Here is a 20,700-nt window from a genome sequence, read left to right on the forward strand (position 1 = left end):
TAAGAGTATCTGCCCCATAAGGTTATTGCTTGTTGCAAGCAGTAAATGAAAAAGAAGATTGTTCTGAAGTCCTTAATGCAGTGCCGGGCACACAATGATGATAAATATTAACTATCGCTACCCTTGATTCTCCTCATCTCCCTCCTTCTCTTCATAACACATTGGTGCCTGGAACAGTCTTTTAGGGAACCTGTTGAACAAATGGAGATAGATGTTTGGATTCATATATATGACTGAAGCTTGCTTAATATTGCTATCTTGTTTATGCTATTAATAATTCTCCTTGGGGCACCCGGGTGGCTCAGTTGGTTAGGCGACTTGACTCTTGATTTCATCTCAGGTCACAATCTCATGGTTCATGCGATGGAGCCCTGCATCCTGCTCTGTGCAGCACGGAGCCTGCTTGGGATTCTCTCTCCCTCCCCACCTGCTCGCGCTCTCTCTCAAAATAAATAAAAAAACTTAAAAAAAATTTCTCCTTTATTGTCTAGCTTTGCTTAGCAGAGTCAACTTCAGCCTGACTAAATTACCATCAAATGCAAATTATTGAAGCCCTAAGTAATGAGGTTTTTTAAATTTTTTTTTATTTTTAAAAAAAAAATTTTTTTCAACGTTTTTTATTTATTTTTGGGACAGAGAGAGACAGAGCATGAACGGGGGAGGGGCAGAGAGAGAGGGAGACACAGAATCGGAAACAGGCTCTAGCCTCCGAGCCATCAGCCCAGAGCCTGACGCGGGGCTCGAACTCACAGACCGCGAGATCGTGACCTGGCTGAAGTCGGACGCTTAACCGACTGCGCCACCCAGGCGCCCCAGTAATGAGGTTTTAAAGTAAATAATATCCAAATTCTAGGTGTAACTCCATTGTGATCTACCTCTGTGAGTTCATGTTGGTTCAAAGGAGAAATTGCATTTTTCCCTTTTTTGAGGTTTCTAAAATACTCAGAGCCATCACTAACTCAGAGTTCAGGGTGGCATTTGAAAATTTCCTTTAATGATAAAACATTTTCAATCCCCTTTAAAAATTTTTCCAAAATTCATGTGTGCTCTTAGGAGCAAGTCAGGTGACCCCTTTGTCCAGGTGTAGGGTTCTCTTTGCGGATATAAAATGTGCAGGTCTCTGAGGGTAACTCAGTTTTTCTTGTGATTGGTCCTGGATTGCAGAAGAACATTACTTCCAGGACTGAGAACAATTTCATTAAGTTATTTACCTTGTCTAGTAAGAGATGCACTTCAGTAGCTAATGGTCCTTAACCATTTCATTTTATTGCTTCCCTCTTCTGGTTTTCCAAATGTTTTCCTGAAACTATTTTAATTCAGCATGTGAAGCATGGCATAAAATTGTCAGCGTGATGTATATGTTTATTTTCTGAAGCAAAATGATGTAAATTGGTTAAGCTGGCTATGCCTTCCCCTACTCCCCAGAAAAATCAGAATGATTCAGAGTCTTTTTAGTGCCTTTGTCTGCCTTTTCTACCCTGTAATTTTTTTCAATAGCTGTTCTCACTATTTAAAAGCCCGAAATCAAGCGTATAGCTGGCATCTTGTGTGACTCATCTTCAAGTAAAATCAGGAGAAAATGGATTTCATATATTGTCTTAGAAATGTTTCTAAAGAATGGGAGCTTTACAGATTGATGAATCTGTTTGTTGAGGGGGCCATACACCCCTGCCAGCTGCCGTGGTTAAACACACACTCAACAGTTGCGTAACACCCATGCAAAGGCCCAGTGGTGGGTTCAGGCCGGGCCTGGCAAATTTTGCTGCTTCATGTAGACTCCTACTTTGTGAACCTTGCCTTTCTTCTTTTCCCTGTTGCTGTTCATTTTTACTCTCCTATGTTTGCAGTTCTCAGTAGAATTCAGGACACCACCCACACGCTTTCAGTAAGTCACTTCTACTTGTTCCTGGCTTTTCTGCTTATAGCCAAGTCAAATTCTCTTTTTAAAAGCTTTACTGTTTCTGGGGCGCCTGGGTGGCTCAGTGGGTTAAGCGTCCGACTTCAGCTCAGGTCACGATCTCGTGGTCCGTGAATTCAAGCCCCGCGTCGGGCTCTGGGCTGATGGTTCAGAGCCTGGAGCCTGCTTCCGATTCTGTGTCTCCCTCTCTCTCTGCCCCTCCCCCGTTCATGCTCTGTCTCTCTCTGTCTCAAAAATAAATAAAACGTTAAAAAAAAATTAAAAAAAAAAAAGCTTTACTGTTTCTTGGGGTAGTGTTTCTCAGTTTGGCACTATTGACGTTTCAGGCTGGATAATCCTTTGTCATGGGGCTGCTTTGTATGTACATTGTAGGGTATTTAACAGCATCTCTGGCTTCTACCCAGTAGGTACCAATGCCACTATTTTCCCTCTCAATTTGTGACAACCAGTGATGTCTCCAGGCAAATGTCCCTGGAGGATGAAATCACCCCCGGTTGGAAACCAGTCTCTTAGAGGAATGTCCTGCTGTTGGGTTCCTAGGAATTCTAAATGAGTGTTTTGATGATGTTTAGCCTTGAAATTTCAGTACACTTGTAACAGGTGTTTTTGAAATAATGATGTCTTGCACAATGACAGAAAGTTGCGACATTTTCAGATTCTAGTGTAGGTTTTTGAGGCAAACATTTTTTTTTCTTACTTAAATTTTTTTTTTAACATTTATTCATTTTTGAGAGTGAGAAAGATAGACCATGAGTGGGGCAGGGGCAGAGAGAGAGGGAGACACGGAATCCGAAGCGGGCTCCAGGCTTTGAGCTGTCAGCACGGGCCCAACGTGGGGCTCGAACTCATGGACTGCAAGATCATGACCTGAGCTGAAGTCGGATGCCAAACCGACTGAGCCACCCAGGCACCCCTTCCTTACTTTTAGATGTTTCCTAACCAGCTCATCATCTGGATGAGAAGTGATTATGTACAGAGAGGACAGGACCATGATTGATCTCTATGTCATTTCCTAAATTGAAGGCAATTCATACAAGCTTACACACGATTATCTAGACAGCTCTTTTGTTCTTCTTTAGGCACACATAAGGGTTTATTTTGTCCACTGGAGTGTTTCTTGGTCCAGTGGCTCCAGGTGAGCTGTGGGGACCCAGCCTGATGCCCTAAAGGACGTGAGACGTACTTTACAACCCCCTGCTCCCTCATCTGATCATTCTGCTTTGTTCCTAATTCTCCCGATACACAAAACCAAACATTTACCCAGAATCTTCGGCAGACTTCCACTGTCATTTCATTGCCCCAGATTATGTTACATGGTCACGCCTAGCTATGGGGGCACCTGGGAGAGTGAAAAGATAGAGATTTTGGCTCTCCTGGCATCTACAGTGTCGTAATTTCCTAGGATGGCCATAACAAAGTGCCTCTAACCTGGTGGCTTAAACAATAGAAGTGTGTTTGTATTGTCTCCCAGTTCTGGAGGCTGTAAATCTAAAATCATGATGTCGGCTAGGTTGGTTTCTTCTGAGGCTATAAGGGAGAATCTGTCCCAGGACTCTTGCCTGGCTCCTGGTGGTCTCAGGTGGTCCTTGGCTTATGAATGGCATTCTCTCTAGATCTTCACATTATTTTCCTTCTATTTGTGTGTGTCTCCGTGTCCACATTTTCCCTTTTTTATAAGCACACTAGCCATATTGCATTAGGGCCCAGCTCTGTAAAGACTGTATTTCCAAATAAAGTCACATTCTGAGGTACTGGGGGACTTGAACATACCTCTTTTATGGAGAACCCAATTTAACCTGTAACAAAAGTCGACATGGGGCACCTGGGTGGCTCAGTCAGTTGAGAGAGCCCGACCCTTGGTTTCAGCTCAGGTCATGATCCCAGGGTTGTGGGAATGACCCTTGTGTCAGTCGGACTCTGTGCTGAGTGTGGAGCCTGCTTGGGGTTCTCTCTCCCTCCCCTTCTGTCTCTCTCTCTCTCTCTCTCTCTCTGTCCCTCAGTCCCTCTCCACCCCCTAAAAAAAGCATACACACCGATAATAAGGAAAGAGAATTTGATTGATGTTTTATTCCTGGTCCCTGACAACATATTTTATATACTTCCTAAGTGAAAATTACAGCTTGACTAATGAGAAAAGAGCTGTGTGTCCAAAAGACACTGGTCCTTAAGTGACCCAAGTGGTTCTTTCTTCAGTTTAGAACTCTTGTGCTTTCTTTAGTTTAATCTTAGGGCAAAAGTGTCTCTCTGGTGAAATCAACAACTACTTGTCCTTGGGAAGTGACTGAAATTTTTTAGGGCATTATGACTTCGCTTCCCAACACCAAGCTCCTTGTTTTTGAAGGATAATTTACTTCAGTGCCTTTTTGTTTTTGTTTTTTTAAAAAAAATGAGGTATGTTTTGTTTATTATAATCCCTCTCCCTTTCCCTCGATTCCCTACATCTCTCGTGTTGAAATCCCTGGCACATTTTGTCCCACGGAATATTAGGGATATGTTAACAGATGATACTAAGAAAAAGAGGAAAAAGAAAAAAGAAAAGCTTATTGACTCTTCAGAGTTCTCGGTGTGAAAACACAACACAGCTTCACAGTTTTGGTGAGACACATATGTTCACCCAGGCGCTGGCATTTGATGTTCCCGAGAACCGAGTCAGATTAGAATGTTAATTTATTTGACTACACTTATGTAAATATCGCTCTGAAAACTATTGGTCGTACATGTACTGAGACCCAAAATAAGCTTATGAAGCTACGTTCTGGGACACGTAGACTATGGGGGGGTTCCCAGCTGCTTGCTCCTTCCTGGACACCGGAATCTTGAGTTTGCAGCTTCTTTACAGTTCAGCCGTCTACGTACCAGTGGTTTTAAAAGTCATACTCTGCTGACCCTTCAAGCTTCGTGGAGCACTCTTGGGTCCACACAGGGTGAGGATGCGGGAGGAACCTTGTCACCTTCGATGTAGCACATTGCGCCTTATTTGTCCTTCCCAGAAAGGTTTTTAGTTAAAAAACAGGCTCTGTGGGCTGCAGATGGTTTGAGAAACACGATCTAGGACAGTTTCTGAAGGGCCCCTTTAACGCTGTATGACAGAAGCATGGGCGTGACTGAACCAACGTACTGGAGTAGGAATACTGATGGTAAAAATGGATGCAGTGCATTGAACTTCAGTCGGGTGTGAAATACTGTGCTGCTCAAATTATCTAAATTATCATCTCATCGTCAGAGCAAAGACACTAAGTTTCAGACAGGTTGATTACCTGCTTCAGTTAACATGCTGCTAAGTAGTAGAGTGGGAACTTGAGACGGGGACTGTGTGACTCCAGAGACCCCGTGCCACAGTCTGGTCTCCATCAGGATGTCCTCTTCTTTCTTCAGGGTCATTATCACTACCTTACTCATACTTTCAGTCATTGCCTGAGGTGTCATCCTCAAAATGGGAGGCTTTTTTTTTTTTTTTTTTTTTTTTTTAATGTAACCGGGCTATTTGCACATTCGTGCATTTAAGATTTTATTTTTTTTAAGTAATCTCTACACCCGGGGTGTCTGGGTGGCTCAGTCGGTTAAGTGTCCGACTTCAGCTCAGGTCTTGATCTCCTGGTTCGTGAGTCCGAGCCCTGCGTCGGGCTCTGCTGACAGCTCAGAGCCTGGAGCCTGCTTCGGATTCTGTGTCTCCCTCTCTCTCTGCCCCTCCCCTGTTACACTCAGTGTCTCTCTTTCTCTCCCGAAAATAAACATTAAAAAAAAAGGTCATCTCTACACCCAGTGTGAGGCTGGAACGCACAACCCTGAGATCAAGAGTTGCATGCTCCCCCGACTGAGCCAGCCATGCACCCCCAAAATGGGAGTCTTTCCTGATCAATTTCTCTGGCAGGCTTTGCTTTCCTCTGGGACCTTCTTCAGTGTACAGACTGTGGCTAAGTGATTACCCAGTTCTCCATCTCTCCAGCTGAGGATTTCTGTCTCTTTTTTCTTTGGTTTCATTCTCTTTGTTAGGTTAACTGTGGGGTAGGAGAAGTGTTGAAGGACTTCCAGGTAGAAAGACTCACTTCCTACTTGGAGTCGAATGTGAAACACATTTCCTACTGCGCAGAATCATGTGCTGTGCCTTGTATAATATGATATCATTAAACAGCCCTCCTCCCCCCGGGCAGTATCTTGGGGGTGTTGTTTGATGGCTGTTGTTTTGTAGGTGACTTTGTATATTATACCAAGACAGGCGTACCTTTCTTTTACATTGAGATCACATCGCTTATTAGTAAGTGCCAATGGTAGGAAGTACAAAATGAGGAGTTCTCAGAGGCTCATATTCTGTAATTAAAATTGAAATTTCCTTGGAGAACACAATTCCTTGGATGTGGTGCTAAGCAGCTTGCCATCAAGTATTTGATTTCAAGCACCCACAGAAGTATAGAATTAATTGAATTACAGGCCTGGGACCTGGAGAGCCACAGAAGCACACGATTTGAGCATTTGGAGATGAAGTAGTCTAACCTTCCTGACCGTAGCCACAGTAAGATGCTTAAAATACGAGATAAACACAAAGACAAAATTGCAAATATAGTATCTCACCTGTATTTTAACAGGGCATAAAAATAAATTATTTGAAAATATTAATAGTTGTTAACCTCTGAGTGGTTTTTCTTCCTTAAACTTTTTCTTTTGTCCTTAATGAATCTTTCTTTATTTTAAAAATTTTTTTTAATGTTTATTTTTGACAGAGAGAGAGAGAGAGAGAGAGAGAGAGCGCATGAGCAGGGGAGGGGCAGAGAGAGAGGGAGACACAGAATCTGAAGCAGGCTCCAGGCTCTGAGCTGTCAGCACAGAGCCTGACGCGGGGCTGGAACTCACAGACTGCGAGCGAGATCATGACCCGAGCTGAAGTCAGACGCTCAATTGACTGAGCCACCCAGGCGCCCCTTTAATGAATCTTTTATAATGAGTATATATTACTTTGTAATTTTGGGGACCAGGAAAAATTCTTCCTTTCACTGAAGTGGAATTATTTCTCTGATTTGGACCTGTTGGTCCTTAACTTAAGCTCTGAGGGCAACTCAGAGCAAACCCTAGTGTTCTTCCAGATAATAGCTTTACAAAATATTTGAAGATGGCTGGAGTGTTTTCTTGCTTTTTAAAATGGTTATTGGTAGGTAAGCAGAATTTTTTTTTGACAGAAACTATAAACCCGAAACCATCAAGATATTTCAGTTTCTGTAACAATGGTACTGAGTAATATGTAAATGTCTACTTTTTTCTTTTTTCTCTTCTGAAACTAACCATCAAAACAAAACATATTTTTCACCCCAAACTTGGTGTCTTTATTAAATTCAATGTTTCCTGAAGACTGGATCAGGTAGACTCAGTTTGAGCCTTCTCGACATGTACCCGAGGTCTTTGGTAAACGTACGTTCTTATTTATAGGAGCGTCAGGACAAAGAGAGAAACTCCAGGGAAGGATGGAAGCATTGGAAAAGTGAGGAGTGTGTGAAGAGAATGGGGGCCTTTAATGGAGAAACTGTGATTTCATTTTGTGGGAGAGGAGGTAGCAGTCAGATCGTCCCGCCTTCTTTCATGTAGAATTGCTGTGTTAAGTTTGACCTTCCAAATGCTATAATGATAATATCACCGTATGAGTACACAGCACAGAAGCAGCACCACTGAACTTTGGTGCCTGAGTAACTGATACTCAATGGAAAATGGAAAAAAAACCTTGAAAAAATATCTTTATGCACTTGAATTCTGGATAAATTTACTATAAAGTTAACTCACTGTGTAATCTTTTTTTTTTTTTAATATTTTTTTAACGTTTATTTATTTTTGAGACCTAGAGAGACAGAGCATGAACGGGAGAGGGTCAGAGAGAGGGAGACAGAGAATCTGAAACAGGCTCCAGGCTCTGAGCTGTCAGCACAGAGCCCGACGCGGGGCTCGAACTCATGGATCGCGAGATCGTGACCTGAGCCGAAGTCGGCCGCTCAACCGACTGAGCCACCCAGGCACCCCTCACTGTGTAATCTTTAATCCGCCATATATGGTGGAGGAGTTTCTCTGGAGAATGACACTTGCTTAGGTTTTAAAAGCACTTTCTGTCTGAACTTTTTTTCCACTTAAGCTTTGAGGCTCCTAAATTAATGGCAGTTTTAGGGGTATGTAAATATCACCCATAAATATTTATCGAGTAACCTGTTTAAGGAATTATATAAAAATGAAAAAAAATACCAATAGAAGTATTTTATTAGGTAATGAATACAGATTTATTTCAAGCAGAGGCAGATACAGCTATCAAATTACCTGTTTTTTATTTAATTTTTACAAAGAATCTGGAAGTTGGTGTTATAAATAGTTATGTTGCTTGGGTTGAGCACTAGATTTGAACACTTTGGTGCATCCGAAACAAGGCTTATCCTTGTCTGTTTGTTTGTTTCCAGATGGTCTCCCAGCTTGAAGCCCGGATATCTGAGCTTGTTGAACAGTTGGGAAATGAGTCTGGGTTTCACCAGAAAGCTCTTCAGAGGGCCCAGAAAGCAGAAAGCAAGTTGGAGACTCTTCAGGGTCAGCTGACATACCTGGAGGGAGAGCTGGCTTCTGGAGATGTTTTGCGAGATAACTTGGATTTTGAGAAACAAAAAGTAATAACCCGAGGGTATCTGTGGGGAGAAACATCTGTTGCAGTTTAAAATTTTACCTGAAAATGTTCTGAATTTTACAGTACTTCAGTAGAATGGTTAAGTCTGCATCATGAGTAAATGTCAGGGAACAACGTCCTGTTTTCGGGTGTCTTCCTAGTACTTGGGGCTTTCTTGATTTGGATTAATCCAGTTAAACTCAACAAGTATTTGTTGAATGCCGGTTATGTATGAGACCCTGAAGGTTCGAGGGCTAAGGTCTGAGTAACACACAGTTCTTGATCATAAAAGGCTCAAAATTCACTTGAGGAGACAGACATTCTAGTCATTTGCTGTGACTATAAAGCTGTACGTGTTGTAACGGATGTATTGATTGACAAAATGCTGTAGGAACTCAGTGAAGGGAATGATAACTTCTGGATAAGAGGAGGATTTTTACAGGGGAGAGGGCAATGGAGTTCACCCCTGGAGGATAAGTAGGATTTTAGAGGCGCGAGGGTGCGGATACTGTAGGGGAAACAGTGCGAGCAAAGGCGTGAAAGCTCCTAAGTGCATCGTGTAGTCATAGTGCGGAGCGATTGTTCCAGTGTGGCCGGGACACAGCACTCCGGATGGGGTTGTGGCAGGAGAGAAGACTAGCGTGGTTTGGATGACGAAGGTTCTTTATTCTAGCTTCTGTAGAATATTAAGTGTAGTAAGTGATTTTGAGCAGTGCGGTGTTTTAGAAGGATGACGCGATGTCACAGTGAAGCTGAAGTCACAGCAGGGACAGACTCGGGAATGCGAATGGCGATAACCCTGTGTGAGAGAAGGAGAGTACAATGAGAAGGGGCCCCCACTTACGACCTGACCGTGGGGAGCCCATCTGTGACCTTCCAGAGGCAGTTAGACTGGCGGAGAGCAGAAGCCAGTTTGCTCCGGGCTGAGGGGTGAGTGCGGAGGGAAGGTTTGAGTGTGGAAGTAAATTTTTAGGAAGTCTGGCGGCCAGAGAGCAAAGAGGCATGGAGCAAGACGACTGAAGGAAGATTTCATTGGCTGGAAGGGGATGGTACATGGTTGTGAGTCACAGGAGGAAAAAGAAGAGAGAGCGAGAAAAAGAAATGGGATTGGGACTGGATTTGGCATGCAAAATAAATCCCCCTAGGTTAAAAAAAAATATTCTGGAAACACATTCATCCTCATTTTTCAGCACTTCGGAAAGCCGAGGAAGCATCGCGCCTGCATGGAGGGTTGGATAGGCAAAGACACGTAAGAGGTCTGTGGGAAATCCTAGTCTAAGTGGATGAGACAGGTAAATGAGAACACAAGAGTTAATTAATGGAGGGAGGTACAAACTTCAGCAGGAAGTTGGATAAAGTTTCCGGCTGCTGTGAGTGAGGAAATGAGCCATCTTCACCCAGGAGGTAGCATCACGAGAGGCTTTAAAGAACGAGTAGGAATTTGTTAGGCGGAAGAGGTGGGGGAAGGGATTCACGGTACCGAGAACAGTAGGAGGAAGGAAGGAGTGGAGGTGTGACCTGTTGTGACCTGCTGTGACCTGCTCAGGAGACCAGTGAGGCACAGGGAGACTGAACTTGGTGCCCGGTGAATCCAGAGGCGTGAGGTGGCTCTGGAGACGTGTAGGAATACTTGAGATAGGGAAGGCTAGTTGCCCAAGGCTTTATCCTGTAGACAATGGGAAGCCATAGAAGGCTTTTGAATAAAAGAAAAGATTTCCCCCAAGGCGGACTGGCTTTGAGGGCCTAGAGATGAAAGGTAGGGAGCCCAGCTAGGGGATTGTTAGAATAGATAATTAGAATAGAATAGAACAGTAGGTAATAAAGATTTGGACCAGGTAGTGGGGTTATGAGTGAAGGGGTAGATTTGACAAATTTGGGAGGGTGAAGAGGATCTGAAAAAGATGTGTTGATTGAAAATTTGAGTTTGAAAGGAAATGTTGCGCCTGAGTATAATGTGTTAAATTGGAAGAAATCTGACTGCTGGGCTGTCTACCTGGATGTCCCATGAACACATTGCACTAATCATTTTCAAAATGGAAATGATCACCTCTCCACAAATTTGCCCCCTCCTGCCTCAGGGATGATGATGTAATCTGCCTCCAGCCACCTGAGACAAAAGCCCCAGGGTCATTCTTAATGCTTCCCTCTTCTTAACCAATTCCTAAACACTGTAAATTCCATCTCCTTAACTATCTCAAATGTCACCCCCCCCCATCTCTATATTTAGCGGCAGTGCTCTGACTCCAAACATTATAATCATTTGTATGGACTGTCCAAACAACCTTCCAACAACTCCCCACTGCTGCCAGGGAGGTCTTAATAAAATGTGTGTCTAATTTTTCTTAAAATTGGCCAGGGGCTCTCTGTGGCCTTCAGGCTCAGCTACAGATTTCTTTTTTCCATGGCTAAGCATTCTGTGACCTGGCCAGATCCCCTCTCCAGGCTTTCCATCACCCGTAATCCCTCCAGCCTACGGTGGCAAACTCCAGGCTTCAGGGGACTAACAGGGCCCTGCAAGGGTGTGTGGTGATTGATCTCTGAGCCTGAAGACATCCACATTCAAATTTATAAAAAACAATTGGATGGCCAAAAAAAAAAAAAAAAAAATTGGGGGCCTCCTTGGCATCCTATATTATATGTTGCTGTTCTCTCCGAGAAAAAGTTCTCCTTACCTTCTTCACTTGGTAATAGCTGTCCCTTGAAGACTCAGTTCCAATGTCACTTCCTCCTTCCCCTTCCTTAGAGACTTAGTTTTCCTTCATGCAACATGTGCGTGTGTCTGTCACAGCACTTACTGCCCTAATGTCTTCTGTCTTCTCCAGTCAACTCCAAGCTTCTTGAGATCAGAGGAAATCTTTTTTTTTTTTCTTTTTTCTTGGTTTCTCCAGCAATTAAGGAAGAGTCAATAAATAGTATTTAAATTGTGAAGAAAGATCTAAAAAGCAAGAATGTTAGGTAGACTGGTGTCTCTTCCCTTTTTATTTTTCATTGTAATGACTCATTAATGTTCGCTGAGCTTGTGCCAAAAGAACTCTCAGTTACGAAAGCAAATTATGTAAATGGATTCCACTGTGGCGGATATTCCGTAGATCACCACCTCTGAACTGCACGTCCTAGTATGGATGACAGGCATGTAAAAGTGAAAAGCAAAGTTGTACAGAGTTTAAGTTTAAATATAGGTGATTGAGGTGCACACAGAATAGAATCTATTTATGCTAAACTGTGATTCAAAGAAATAAGTTGTACAGGAAATCCCTCCAGTGACCCTACCCTTTTGAGGCATAGCCGAGATCTTTGAAATGGGCCCTTGCTCTGTGGGGTGGCTTGGTCCTGTCCTTATCCCATTTTGCCCGTTGTAGATCCTGGCATGCCACGTGGATGGGTCACATGTAGACGTAGCAAGAGAGACTTTATGCTTCCACATGGAGGGTCCTGGTTCTATTTTATTTACAAAACAAACAATAGCAATTATTTTTACTTTCATCCGTACCTTCAAAATGAATAATTCCAAGGGGAGTGCTGACACAGCATGAAGAAGTGAGAAACTGGTGACGTGGAAACAAAAGTAGCTTCTGGCCTTGGTCTTGTAGCCCAAGACAGCAACCTACCACTGTGTGGCACAGCAGATAAGCAGTACTTCCCGTGACCGTGCCTTACAAAGAAGAGATTACACTCTAGGTATGCCGCTCAACAAAATTTGAAAGTACTCACTTACAAATAATTTCATCTCGATGACTAAAAGTATCGATAGTTCTGGGCTTTATACTGGCATGCTTCAGTCACCCAGGAATCATACTTAATTAAACATATAGTCGCCTCAGAATGCCAGACAGATGAAGACTTATTGCAGTGGGAAGAAAGTTTCAAAGACAGAACCCAAATCATGAAGTGATGATACAGAAAGTTCATTGATTGGTTCGCTCATCCAACAAGTGCTTAGTAAGCATTCCTCTGTCAGGCGTGGCCCGATAAACCACAGAAATTAAGTGGAGGATATAAAAAAATACTGAATTCAAGGGCTACATGCACCCTGATGTTTTAGCGACATTATCAACAATAGCTGAATCATGGAAAGAGCCCAAATGTCCATTGACTGATGAATGGATAAAGAAATTGTGGTGTGTGAGCGTGTGTGTATAAAATAAATAAATAAATAAATAAATAAATAAATAAATAAATAAATAAATGAATAAATGAATAAATAAATACTATTCAGCCATAAAAAAGAATGAAATCTTGCCATTTGTAACGACATGGATGGAACTCAAGAGTATTACGCTAAGAGAAGTAAGTCAGAGAAAGACAAATACCATATGGTTTCTCTCCATATGTGGAATTTAAGAAACAAAACAAATGAACATAGCGGGAAAGACAAGAAGGAAAACCAAGAAACAGACTTTTAACTTAGAGAACAAACTGATGGTTACCAGAGGGGAGGTGTGTGGGGGGATGAGTTAAATAGGTGATGGGGATTAAGGAGTGCACTTGTCGTATTGAGCACCGGGCATCGTATGTAACTGTTGAGGCACTAAATGGTACATATGAAACTAGTATTACACTGTATGTTAACTAACTGGAATTTAAATAAAAACTTGGAAGAAAAATAAAGAAATCAAGTGGAGGAAGATCCTGGAATGATTTTGTAACATTCACCTGTTAAAAAATGAACCTTGACTTCATTGATACAGCTGTGTTTTACAGTATTGTTCCTTAAACTATGTTACATTAAAAACTCTTTAAGACATTTTTTTGGTATAGGAATTTAAGTTTCAAAAAAAAAAGCAAAAACGTTGTCCAAGTGTGTTTGTATGGAGAGCTTTGATTTTGGAGTGATCTGTAGAATCCAAGGGGAGTAAAGTGGCCACTGTTGTCATGTTTTTTTCCACATTTGAGGCCAGGGCCCACTTAGGATGGAAAACTTGCCATGGAAGGTTTGTGGATGAGTAGATCCCAGAAGCTGGATTAGCCTGGAAGGGACAGCAGCCTGTCGCCAAAGCAGAGAGATGCAGATGTTGTCCCGAGGATGCCAGATTTGTCACATGGCAGGGTTGAGAAGAGTGTCTCATGTTACGTTGAACATCAAGATCACCGACCACAAGAGTCAAGTGAATTTGGACAGGAAGCAGGGCAGGGAGCTGGCAAGGTGGTTCTGGAATTCATTACCAAACACTGGGGTCAGGGGTCGGGCTCCATACTGGGTTTAATGAGACCTATCTGTAAGTTTGGGAGAAAGAGAAGGAGTCTGTGAGATCACCTGTTAACTTTGTTTTTGTGCCTCATTTTCATTTTTGTTCTTGGGTTTAGTATCTTAAATTTCTGGATCAGCTCTCAGAGAAAATGAAACTGGACCAGATGGCTGCTGAACTTGGCTTTGACATGCGCCTGGATGTAGTCTTAGCTCGCACAGAGCAGCTGGTCCGCCTCGAGAGCAATGCAGTCATTGAAAACAAGACTATCGCTCACAATTTACAGAGAAAGGTAGGGGATACTGAAACTTGCTAGTGTTGAGAGAAAGAATTGCTGAGACACTTAAATATTGAAAAATAGTTTACTTCCCCTCGTATTTGTCACTGTGGTTAGGAAACATAAATATGTATTTATAATTTGAGTCTCTGTTTCAAGTCTGAGGGATGGTAAGTTTATCACCTAAGGTTATGTTTGACTGTGAGTCATAGAGACTCAAAATAATGGTGGCTTATATGACTGGATGTGCTTCCTCCCCACCCCCACCCCCACCCCCACCCCCACCCCCATAAGTTTCTAGAAGTAGACCGCTCAGGGTGAGTGTGGCCAGTCTGCTCTGTGAAGTTTGCAAGGAGCTAGGCTCATTTCAGCTCATTAATCTCCCATTCCTAGGGTGGTTCATATCTTTATAGTTCAAAATGGTACCTATGGGTTCCAGACAGAAATTTGGAGAAGAAAGGGACAAAGAAGAGGGATGCAAAAGAGCATGTGTGAGCTGTCTTTTGATGGAGGCTTCCAGAATTTGCCACGTGAACTTGTGTTTATATCCCATGATTCTGGTGACCGAAATTAATTCAAGGGAAGCCGGACACTGTAGTCCTTTCCCTAGGTAACCACTTGCCTACCTACGAAACTCACTGATTCTATTATTAAGGGAGATGAGGAGAACTTGGGAATATCTAGCAGTCTCCGAGTTGATAAACTCTCTGGCACTGGAGAGAAGAGCGAGGAGAAGCATTTACTTTTCATTGACTCAAAAGAAGAATTAAAAACAGTTTAGACTAAATAAATGAATGAGTAGATGAAAAGGATAAAAATATAATTATTAGTTATATAATTATTGGCATTGGTGAAAGAAAGAGCAAAACACAGATGTGTTCTTATAATAGTTCTTAGGAGAAAATTCTGTGGTGGAATTATAGTGTACAGGCTGTGTCATGGGTCACATCTGGGATTCCAGTTTGGTTCCACCAAGCTGTGTGACCTTGGACAAATTACATGCCTCTCTGTCTCTATTTCCTCATATTTAAGATGGGAATGATATCTACCTCATGAGGTTGTTTATTTTTAATAAGACCCATTTTTTAAACTCTTGGCTCATAGACTGAGCTATATTCACATTTGATCTCTTCTCCATATACTAGATTTTGAGGAATACTTTATGAAAGACAGCAGATAACCCCTGTGACTGTCAGAGACATTAAACTGAGCTACAGTTCTTTCTGAAGGTCTCCTCAGATAATTGATTTTCCCCCCGATCTCCAACGTCGTTCCTTCTGACATATTGTATAATAATTAAAATTACCAGCTGTACAGGACTCACCAGGGTAATTGTGCAGTCGAGGGGAATTTGACATGAAGAAGCTCGAGGAAGGGAGTTTGGCTAGAGAGACACGAAACGGGCTTTGTTAAAAATGGATCTGGCTATGGACGCTGCCACCATGGTTAGACAAGATAAACAAGGCTGCATTTCAGTCTGTCCTTCACACCTCTGAGAAGCGCAGAGTATATAATTACAGAAAATGTGATGGTCCTCGGCTCTAACATTCTAGAATTCTGCACGATTCCAATCCCCAATGTTTGCAACAGATGTAAGAGGTTTCTGTGCTTAATATTCTCCTCACTAATTGTGACATCACAATCCAGGAGGATTTCTTTTCCCCCTTTAGAGGCCATAATCTTTTTCTAAAATCCATTATAAATTCCTTCATCAAGTTTGATTGTCAGTGATTAGTGCTGTTTGAAGAATTTGTTCTCTGCTTGGTTTGTGGCCGGTATAGGCCAGGCAGATGATAAAGACACCAGTGAACTGGAACCTTCTTGACGTCCTTTCCATTTCAAAGATTTTAAACATATAAGCACAGCTTTCTTTAAATGCTCCCTGATATAACTTACTTTAAAAAGATAACAACTCTCATGTTTGGCATCACTCGGTCTGGTTCCAAGGGATTGAAATTCCTCAGTCTCAGTTTTTGGTGCTAACACGCACTCTATTTTCTTTTAGCAAAGACCAGTGCCAGGGGGTGGTAGAGAGGATGTTGTCTCTCTACCCTATTCTGATCTTGATAAGCCCATGCTCGTAGCTTTGAAAGTAATTGTACATGTCTGTTATGGTGTCCATAACGTTGGAGGGAATCAGAGGTGGGAAGCCTACTTCTCTGTGCATTTTCTGTGGCTCTCTGGTCTCATGCTTTGCAGCTACAGAATTAGTTCTTGGAAAAGCAGGAATAAAAAAAATGCAATCAAGAAAAGGAATCCAATAACCTTTTCTGAGGGTTTATAGATGAGTCTAATTGAAGTGCAGATAAAGATCAACGTTATCTGAGTAATTCATTTATATTTACTGACTGCTCGGTGATGATTTAAAAAAAAAAGATCCCCGTTTGTGTCACATCAGCTCAAGACTCAGAAAGAAAGACTGGAGAGCAAAGAACTGCACGTGAACCTTCTCCGGCAGAAAATTGCCCAGTTGGAGCAGGAGAAGCAGGTGCGTTCGGCCTTGGCGGTAGAGAGGGACGAGGCCAATCTCACCCTAAGGAAGTTGCAAAAGAAGGTGGAGAGGCTGCAGAAGGAGCTGCGTGTGTGTCGAGACTCGAACACGGAGCTCAAAGCCCAGCTGGCTGACACCCATGAGCTTAAGGCAAGTGCCCATCTCCATTCCCTTGTTGATTTTTGCACGTTGCCATTGAGGTTTATGTGAAAGGGTGGCAGTCTTATAACAGACACGCCGGAAAAGAAAAGGAGATAAGGGCTTTCTGTGATCTTCTGGAGTTGTGGGAAAAATGCAAATACTACACAAAATCAGCATAGTAGGCCAATTTAGCGTCTCTTCAATGCTTGGAATGGAGCCATAGTTGCCGTGTGAAAAGCCCATCAAAAAAGGGTGATGGAGGTGACGGAGATTAAGAGGACACTTGTCTTGATGAGCCCTGAGTGATGTAGGGATGTATGGAATCACTGTACTGAAATTAATATAATACCGGATGTTAATTACGCTGGAATTAAAAGAAAAAAAAGGTGATGTTAAGTACAGAAAATATAAACATTTCTTCCAAGTGTGGGTGACTATGATATTTGGGATCAGGGGTTTATCACGCGGGAATCTGCTTAGCAAGAAATGAGAAAACGAGCACAGCTCTTCACTGAGAAGTCAGCCAGCATTGTGTCCCGTGGCCTGGAGATGCTGTCCATGTACCCAGAAGTGAGGAAGGGTCCCTGACTGGGGCAGTATGCTTCCTGGATTTGGAGGGTTCGACTTCTAATGGCTACAGAGAAGAAAGGAATTAAAACATAAAAGAATTTAATCAAAATCTTTAAATGTCATGTATGTGTGCCACTGGAAAGAATATGTAACTTCACATGCACATATCCTTTCTGGCAGAAATGCGTGTCATGAATACAGATGAGAATAATGTCCTCGCTCTTTACAGATGAGCGCTCTGTAATGGACTTTTGGAATGTTTCTGAATCTGGAAACAGACCAGCAGGGAAAAGGAAACTGGAATTAAGCTAACACTTCAATATGTGTAGTGGGGACAATATTTTAGGAAATATTTCCTACTGTATGTTTTTTTTTCTTCTGAGTCATTAGCTCTTTTCTCCTGAAACCTTTCTTTTTAAATTTTTTTTAACATTTATTTATTTTCAAGAGACAGAGACAGAGTGCGAGTGGGGAGGGGCAGAGAGAGAGGGAAACAGAATCTGAAGCAGGCTCCAGGCTCTGAGCTGTCAGCACAGAGCCCAATGCAGGGCTCGAACCCACTAACTATGAGATCATGACCTGAGCTGAAGTCAGACGCTTAACAGACAGCCACCCAGGCGCCCCTCTCCTGAAACCTTTCTAAATTGAGGCTTTTTTCCCCAGAGGAAAAAAACAGGGCAGACACAGCCCAGGGGAGGGAACATATTTAAAACTAAGGGAAGCAGGAAGCAAGGGAAGGCATCTGATGGGGTACAAAGGCTGGGGAGCAAGTATCAAGGTAAGCATCTCCCACATCCCCTCACACCTTGAGACTTATCTTTGGGGGGTGTGTGTGCTGGGGTGGGGGTGGAACCCCTGAAGTCAGCATGCCATTGCTTCCGCCCTGGCTGGAAGCGGCAGGAGTGCTGAGGCAGCATCAGTGTCATAAAACCAGGTTTTACAAATGTCCTGTGGTGGATACAGAGTGTTTCCAGGTGGTGTCTCACAGGGCATTATATAATGTTGAGCCCTGAAGTGGAAAATGGATTCCCTTTAAGTTTTCTTTCAATTCTTCCATTGTCAAGGAGAAAATCTTAACTAGAAGTTATTAAGGCAAAAACCGTGAGAGACTCTTAAATACAGAGAACCAACTGAGAATTGCTGGGGGTGGGGGTTGGGTTAAATGGGTGACGGGCATTAAGGAGGGCACTTTCGGGGTGAGCACTGGGTGTTGTACGTAAGAGATGAATCACTGGGTTCTACTCCTGAAGCCAAGACTACACTGTGTGGTAACTAACTTGAAAAAAAAAAAAAAAAAGTTACTATGTCTTTACTACTATTATTGCTGTACCTCTGACTTTGGGCCTAAGAAGATTCTTTTCTACTCATTGGCTTCATTGGCCTCATTCAACTCATTGTTGAAGGAAAAATGAGGATGGTTCCTATAATTGGTGTTAAACATTCAGGTGCCAAAACATAGACTAGGACTGATGAATAAAGTGAACCTGGATTTCAAAACAGGGAGATGAATTCTGTCATCTGGAAAGGGACATGTTTCATTATAAGCGTGTTTCGGTGGAACAGTTCAAGTTCTTCAAAGAAATCTGTGATATAAGGAAAGGGTAAACAGCACTCTTTTTTGTTTTTTGTTCTGTTTTGTTTTGAAAGGGGGCAAGTGAGCAAGGGGCAGAGAGAGAGGGAGAGAGAGGTGAAGAGAGAGGGAGAGAAGGGGGTCTCACCCGAAGCAGGGTTCGGACTCACAAACCGTGGGATCGCGGCCCGAGCCGAAGTCCAATGCTTACCTGATTGAGCCACCCAGGCGCCCCGCACTGGGGATTTTCATACACCGAGCTCGCTGAACTCCACAAAGCCAGAGGAGAAGAGAATGTGGAGCAGTCTGGGTGATTCCTAAGGACAACTAAGTGGGAGTGACACCGAGGAAGCTGAGGCATGCTGGCTGCCCAGAGGAAGGACTCAAGTGAGGATGTCCTAATAAGACCACCACTGTGTTTCTGAAGCCACGTGTGGTGATGCTGGTAGCTGCAGGGTGAGCTGCCCGGCCTCCTGTCCCCAGTCCCCTCCGCCCTGCAGCTGAGGACATCTGGTTCCTACCGACAAATTTTCCCCGTCTCATAGAGTGCGGTTTTCTGTCCTCGGGAGAAATTACGAAACTCAATTTAACAAGTCAGGATTGATTCAACCTCGCGGTTTATTTTCCTGCTAACCTAGTTCTGAAATGTGCATTGCTTCTGCGGCTAACATCGGAGCACCTGTTCCCCATAATTGGGTTGCCGCTCTGTTCTTTCTACTCCGCCCATCTCCTTATAACCTCAGAGACCCTTGCTTCCCTTGATACTAGAGGCCCGCCCTGCTTTTTCCCGTTTCCAAGAAATGCGACTCCATCTCTGAATGAAGCGGGTTGGGCCCTAATGTCAGGACTCTGACATTAACCTGCGGGTTCCAGCTACCTTGATGCGTGTTTCCAGATACTGTAAAGCTAAAATATAATACTGTGGCGAATGAATATTCTATAAAACATGGTACAACAATTAGTTGCCATTTTAGCTAATTTTGTCACTGCTGATGGGTGGCAGTTATACTCTGCGCCTTCAGAATTACCAGAACTCAGGAGGCTGAATAAGGTTGGCTTACACGGAGCACGGCAGCACTCAGTCTAGCAACAGAGGACGTGATGGTGGGACAAGGGATTCCCCATCGGTGACACCCAGGAATGGGGCCCAGCACCCTCTGGGTGAGAGTGAGTGATGAGTGGTTTTAGAGGTGGGGCACTTCCTGGCTAATGGCAGTGTGGGGGCCCACTGGGGCCGTGGGTCCGAGGAGGGCATCTTCTAGGCTAAGGGTATTGGCAGTAGGGCTGGGACCCCTAGCTGAGACAACCCTGTGTATCGGAAACAGTGTTGGGGAGAGAGTAGCCCACACTTGCTGTAGCAGAAGCTGGAAAACAGCCAGTGGAAGTTGAGTCCTGCGTCTGTAGAGGACGTTCCCGTCTCGTCTCAACGACCTCTGCCTCAGCTCTGCACCATATGTCACCTGGATTATTATAATTATCTGCAAGTGGTCTTTCCACTTAGCCTTTCACAAGCAAGCCTGATTTCTGTAATTAAGTTTTGCTCTTTAGCTGGTAGGATTATGCCACAGGTGGTTCTGGGGTAGTGTCTGATCGAACGATTTTCTATTCCCGTGTCTGTGGTATAAAGCAACGTTTTCAAGTGTGGGGCATGTACCCCCTGTGGCATGTGAAATGCTTCTAGGTGGCACTATGTAATGTTCACTTTGAAGTGAAAGATGGATTCCCTTTAATTTTTCTTTCAATTCTTTCACCATCAAGGAGAAAATCTTAATTAGAGGCTATTATGTTTTTATGCCTCTAGAACATTTGCTGGTCTGCTTTTCAAGCAAAGAATAAGCCTTAAGCTCAGTGCTGAGCACAAGAAATAGTACCTAGCAATGCTGTTTTGTGTTTATTGTATAGTGGCTTTTTCTTCTTTAAACATT

At 43.1% G+C, this 20,700-nt stretch overlaps 1 protein-coding gene and 1 long non-coding RNA gene across 8 annotated transcripts in view; one reads left to right on the plus strand and one right to left on the minus strand.

Annotated features, from left to right (window-relative positions):
- The window catches only part of CCDC170 (coiled-coil domain containing 170), a 105,595-nt gene that overhangs the window by 67,183 nt on the left and 17,712 nt on the right, over positions 1 to 20,700 (plus strand). For 4 of the 6 annotated variants that reach the window (XM_058735668.1, XM_058735666.1, XM_058735663.1 and 1 more), the window contains 3 exons: positions 8,344 to 8,544; positions 13,845 to 14,018; positions 16,402 to 16,644. In XM_058735668.1, coding sequence (XP_058591651.1) covers positions 8,344 to 8,544; positions 13,845 to 14,018; positions 16,402 to 16,644 — 618 coding nt within the window. The remainder of the gene's footprint in view (positions 1 to 8,343; positions 8,545 to 13,844; positions 14,019 to 16,401; positions 16,645 to 20,700) is intronic. The other 2 variants (XM_058735665.1, XM_058735664.1) reach the window with 2 other exon arrangements.
- On the minus strand, positions 8,198 to 15,599 carry LOC131515052 (uncharacterized). 2 transcript variants are annotated; one of them, XR_009263404.1, is made up of 4 exons: positions 15,328 to 15,599; positions 12,031 to 12,192; positions 11,213 to 11,653; positions 8,198 to 8,562 (listed from the first exon to the last, which is right to left on the minus strand). It is a non-coding gene; the product is annotated as an uncharacterized LOC131515052 (long non-coding RNA). The 2 variants fall into 2 exon arrangements; XR_009263405.1 differs by having other exon boundaries at positions 11,811 to 12,192; positions 15,328 to 15,598.

The sequence above is a fragment of the Neofelis nebulosa genome, chromosome 6, assembly GCF_028018385.1.
Source record: "Neofelis nebulosa isolate mNeoNeb1 chromosome 6, mNeoNeb1.pri, whole genome shotgun sequence".
Classification (NCBI taxonomy): Eukaryota; Metazoa; Chordata; class Mammalia; order Carnivora; family Felidae; genus Neofelis; species Neofelis nebulosa.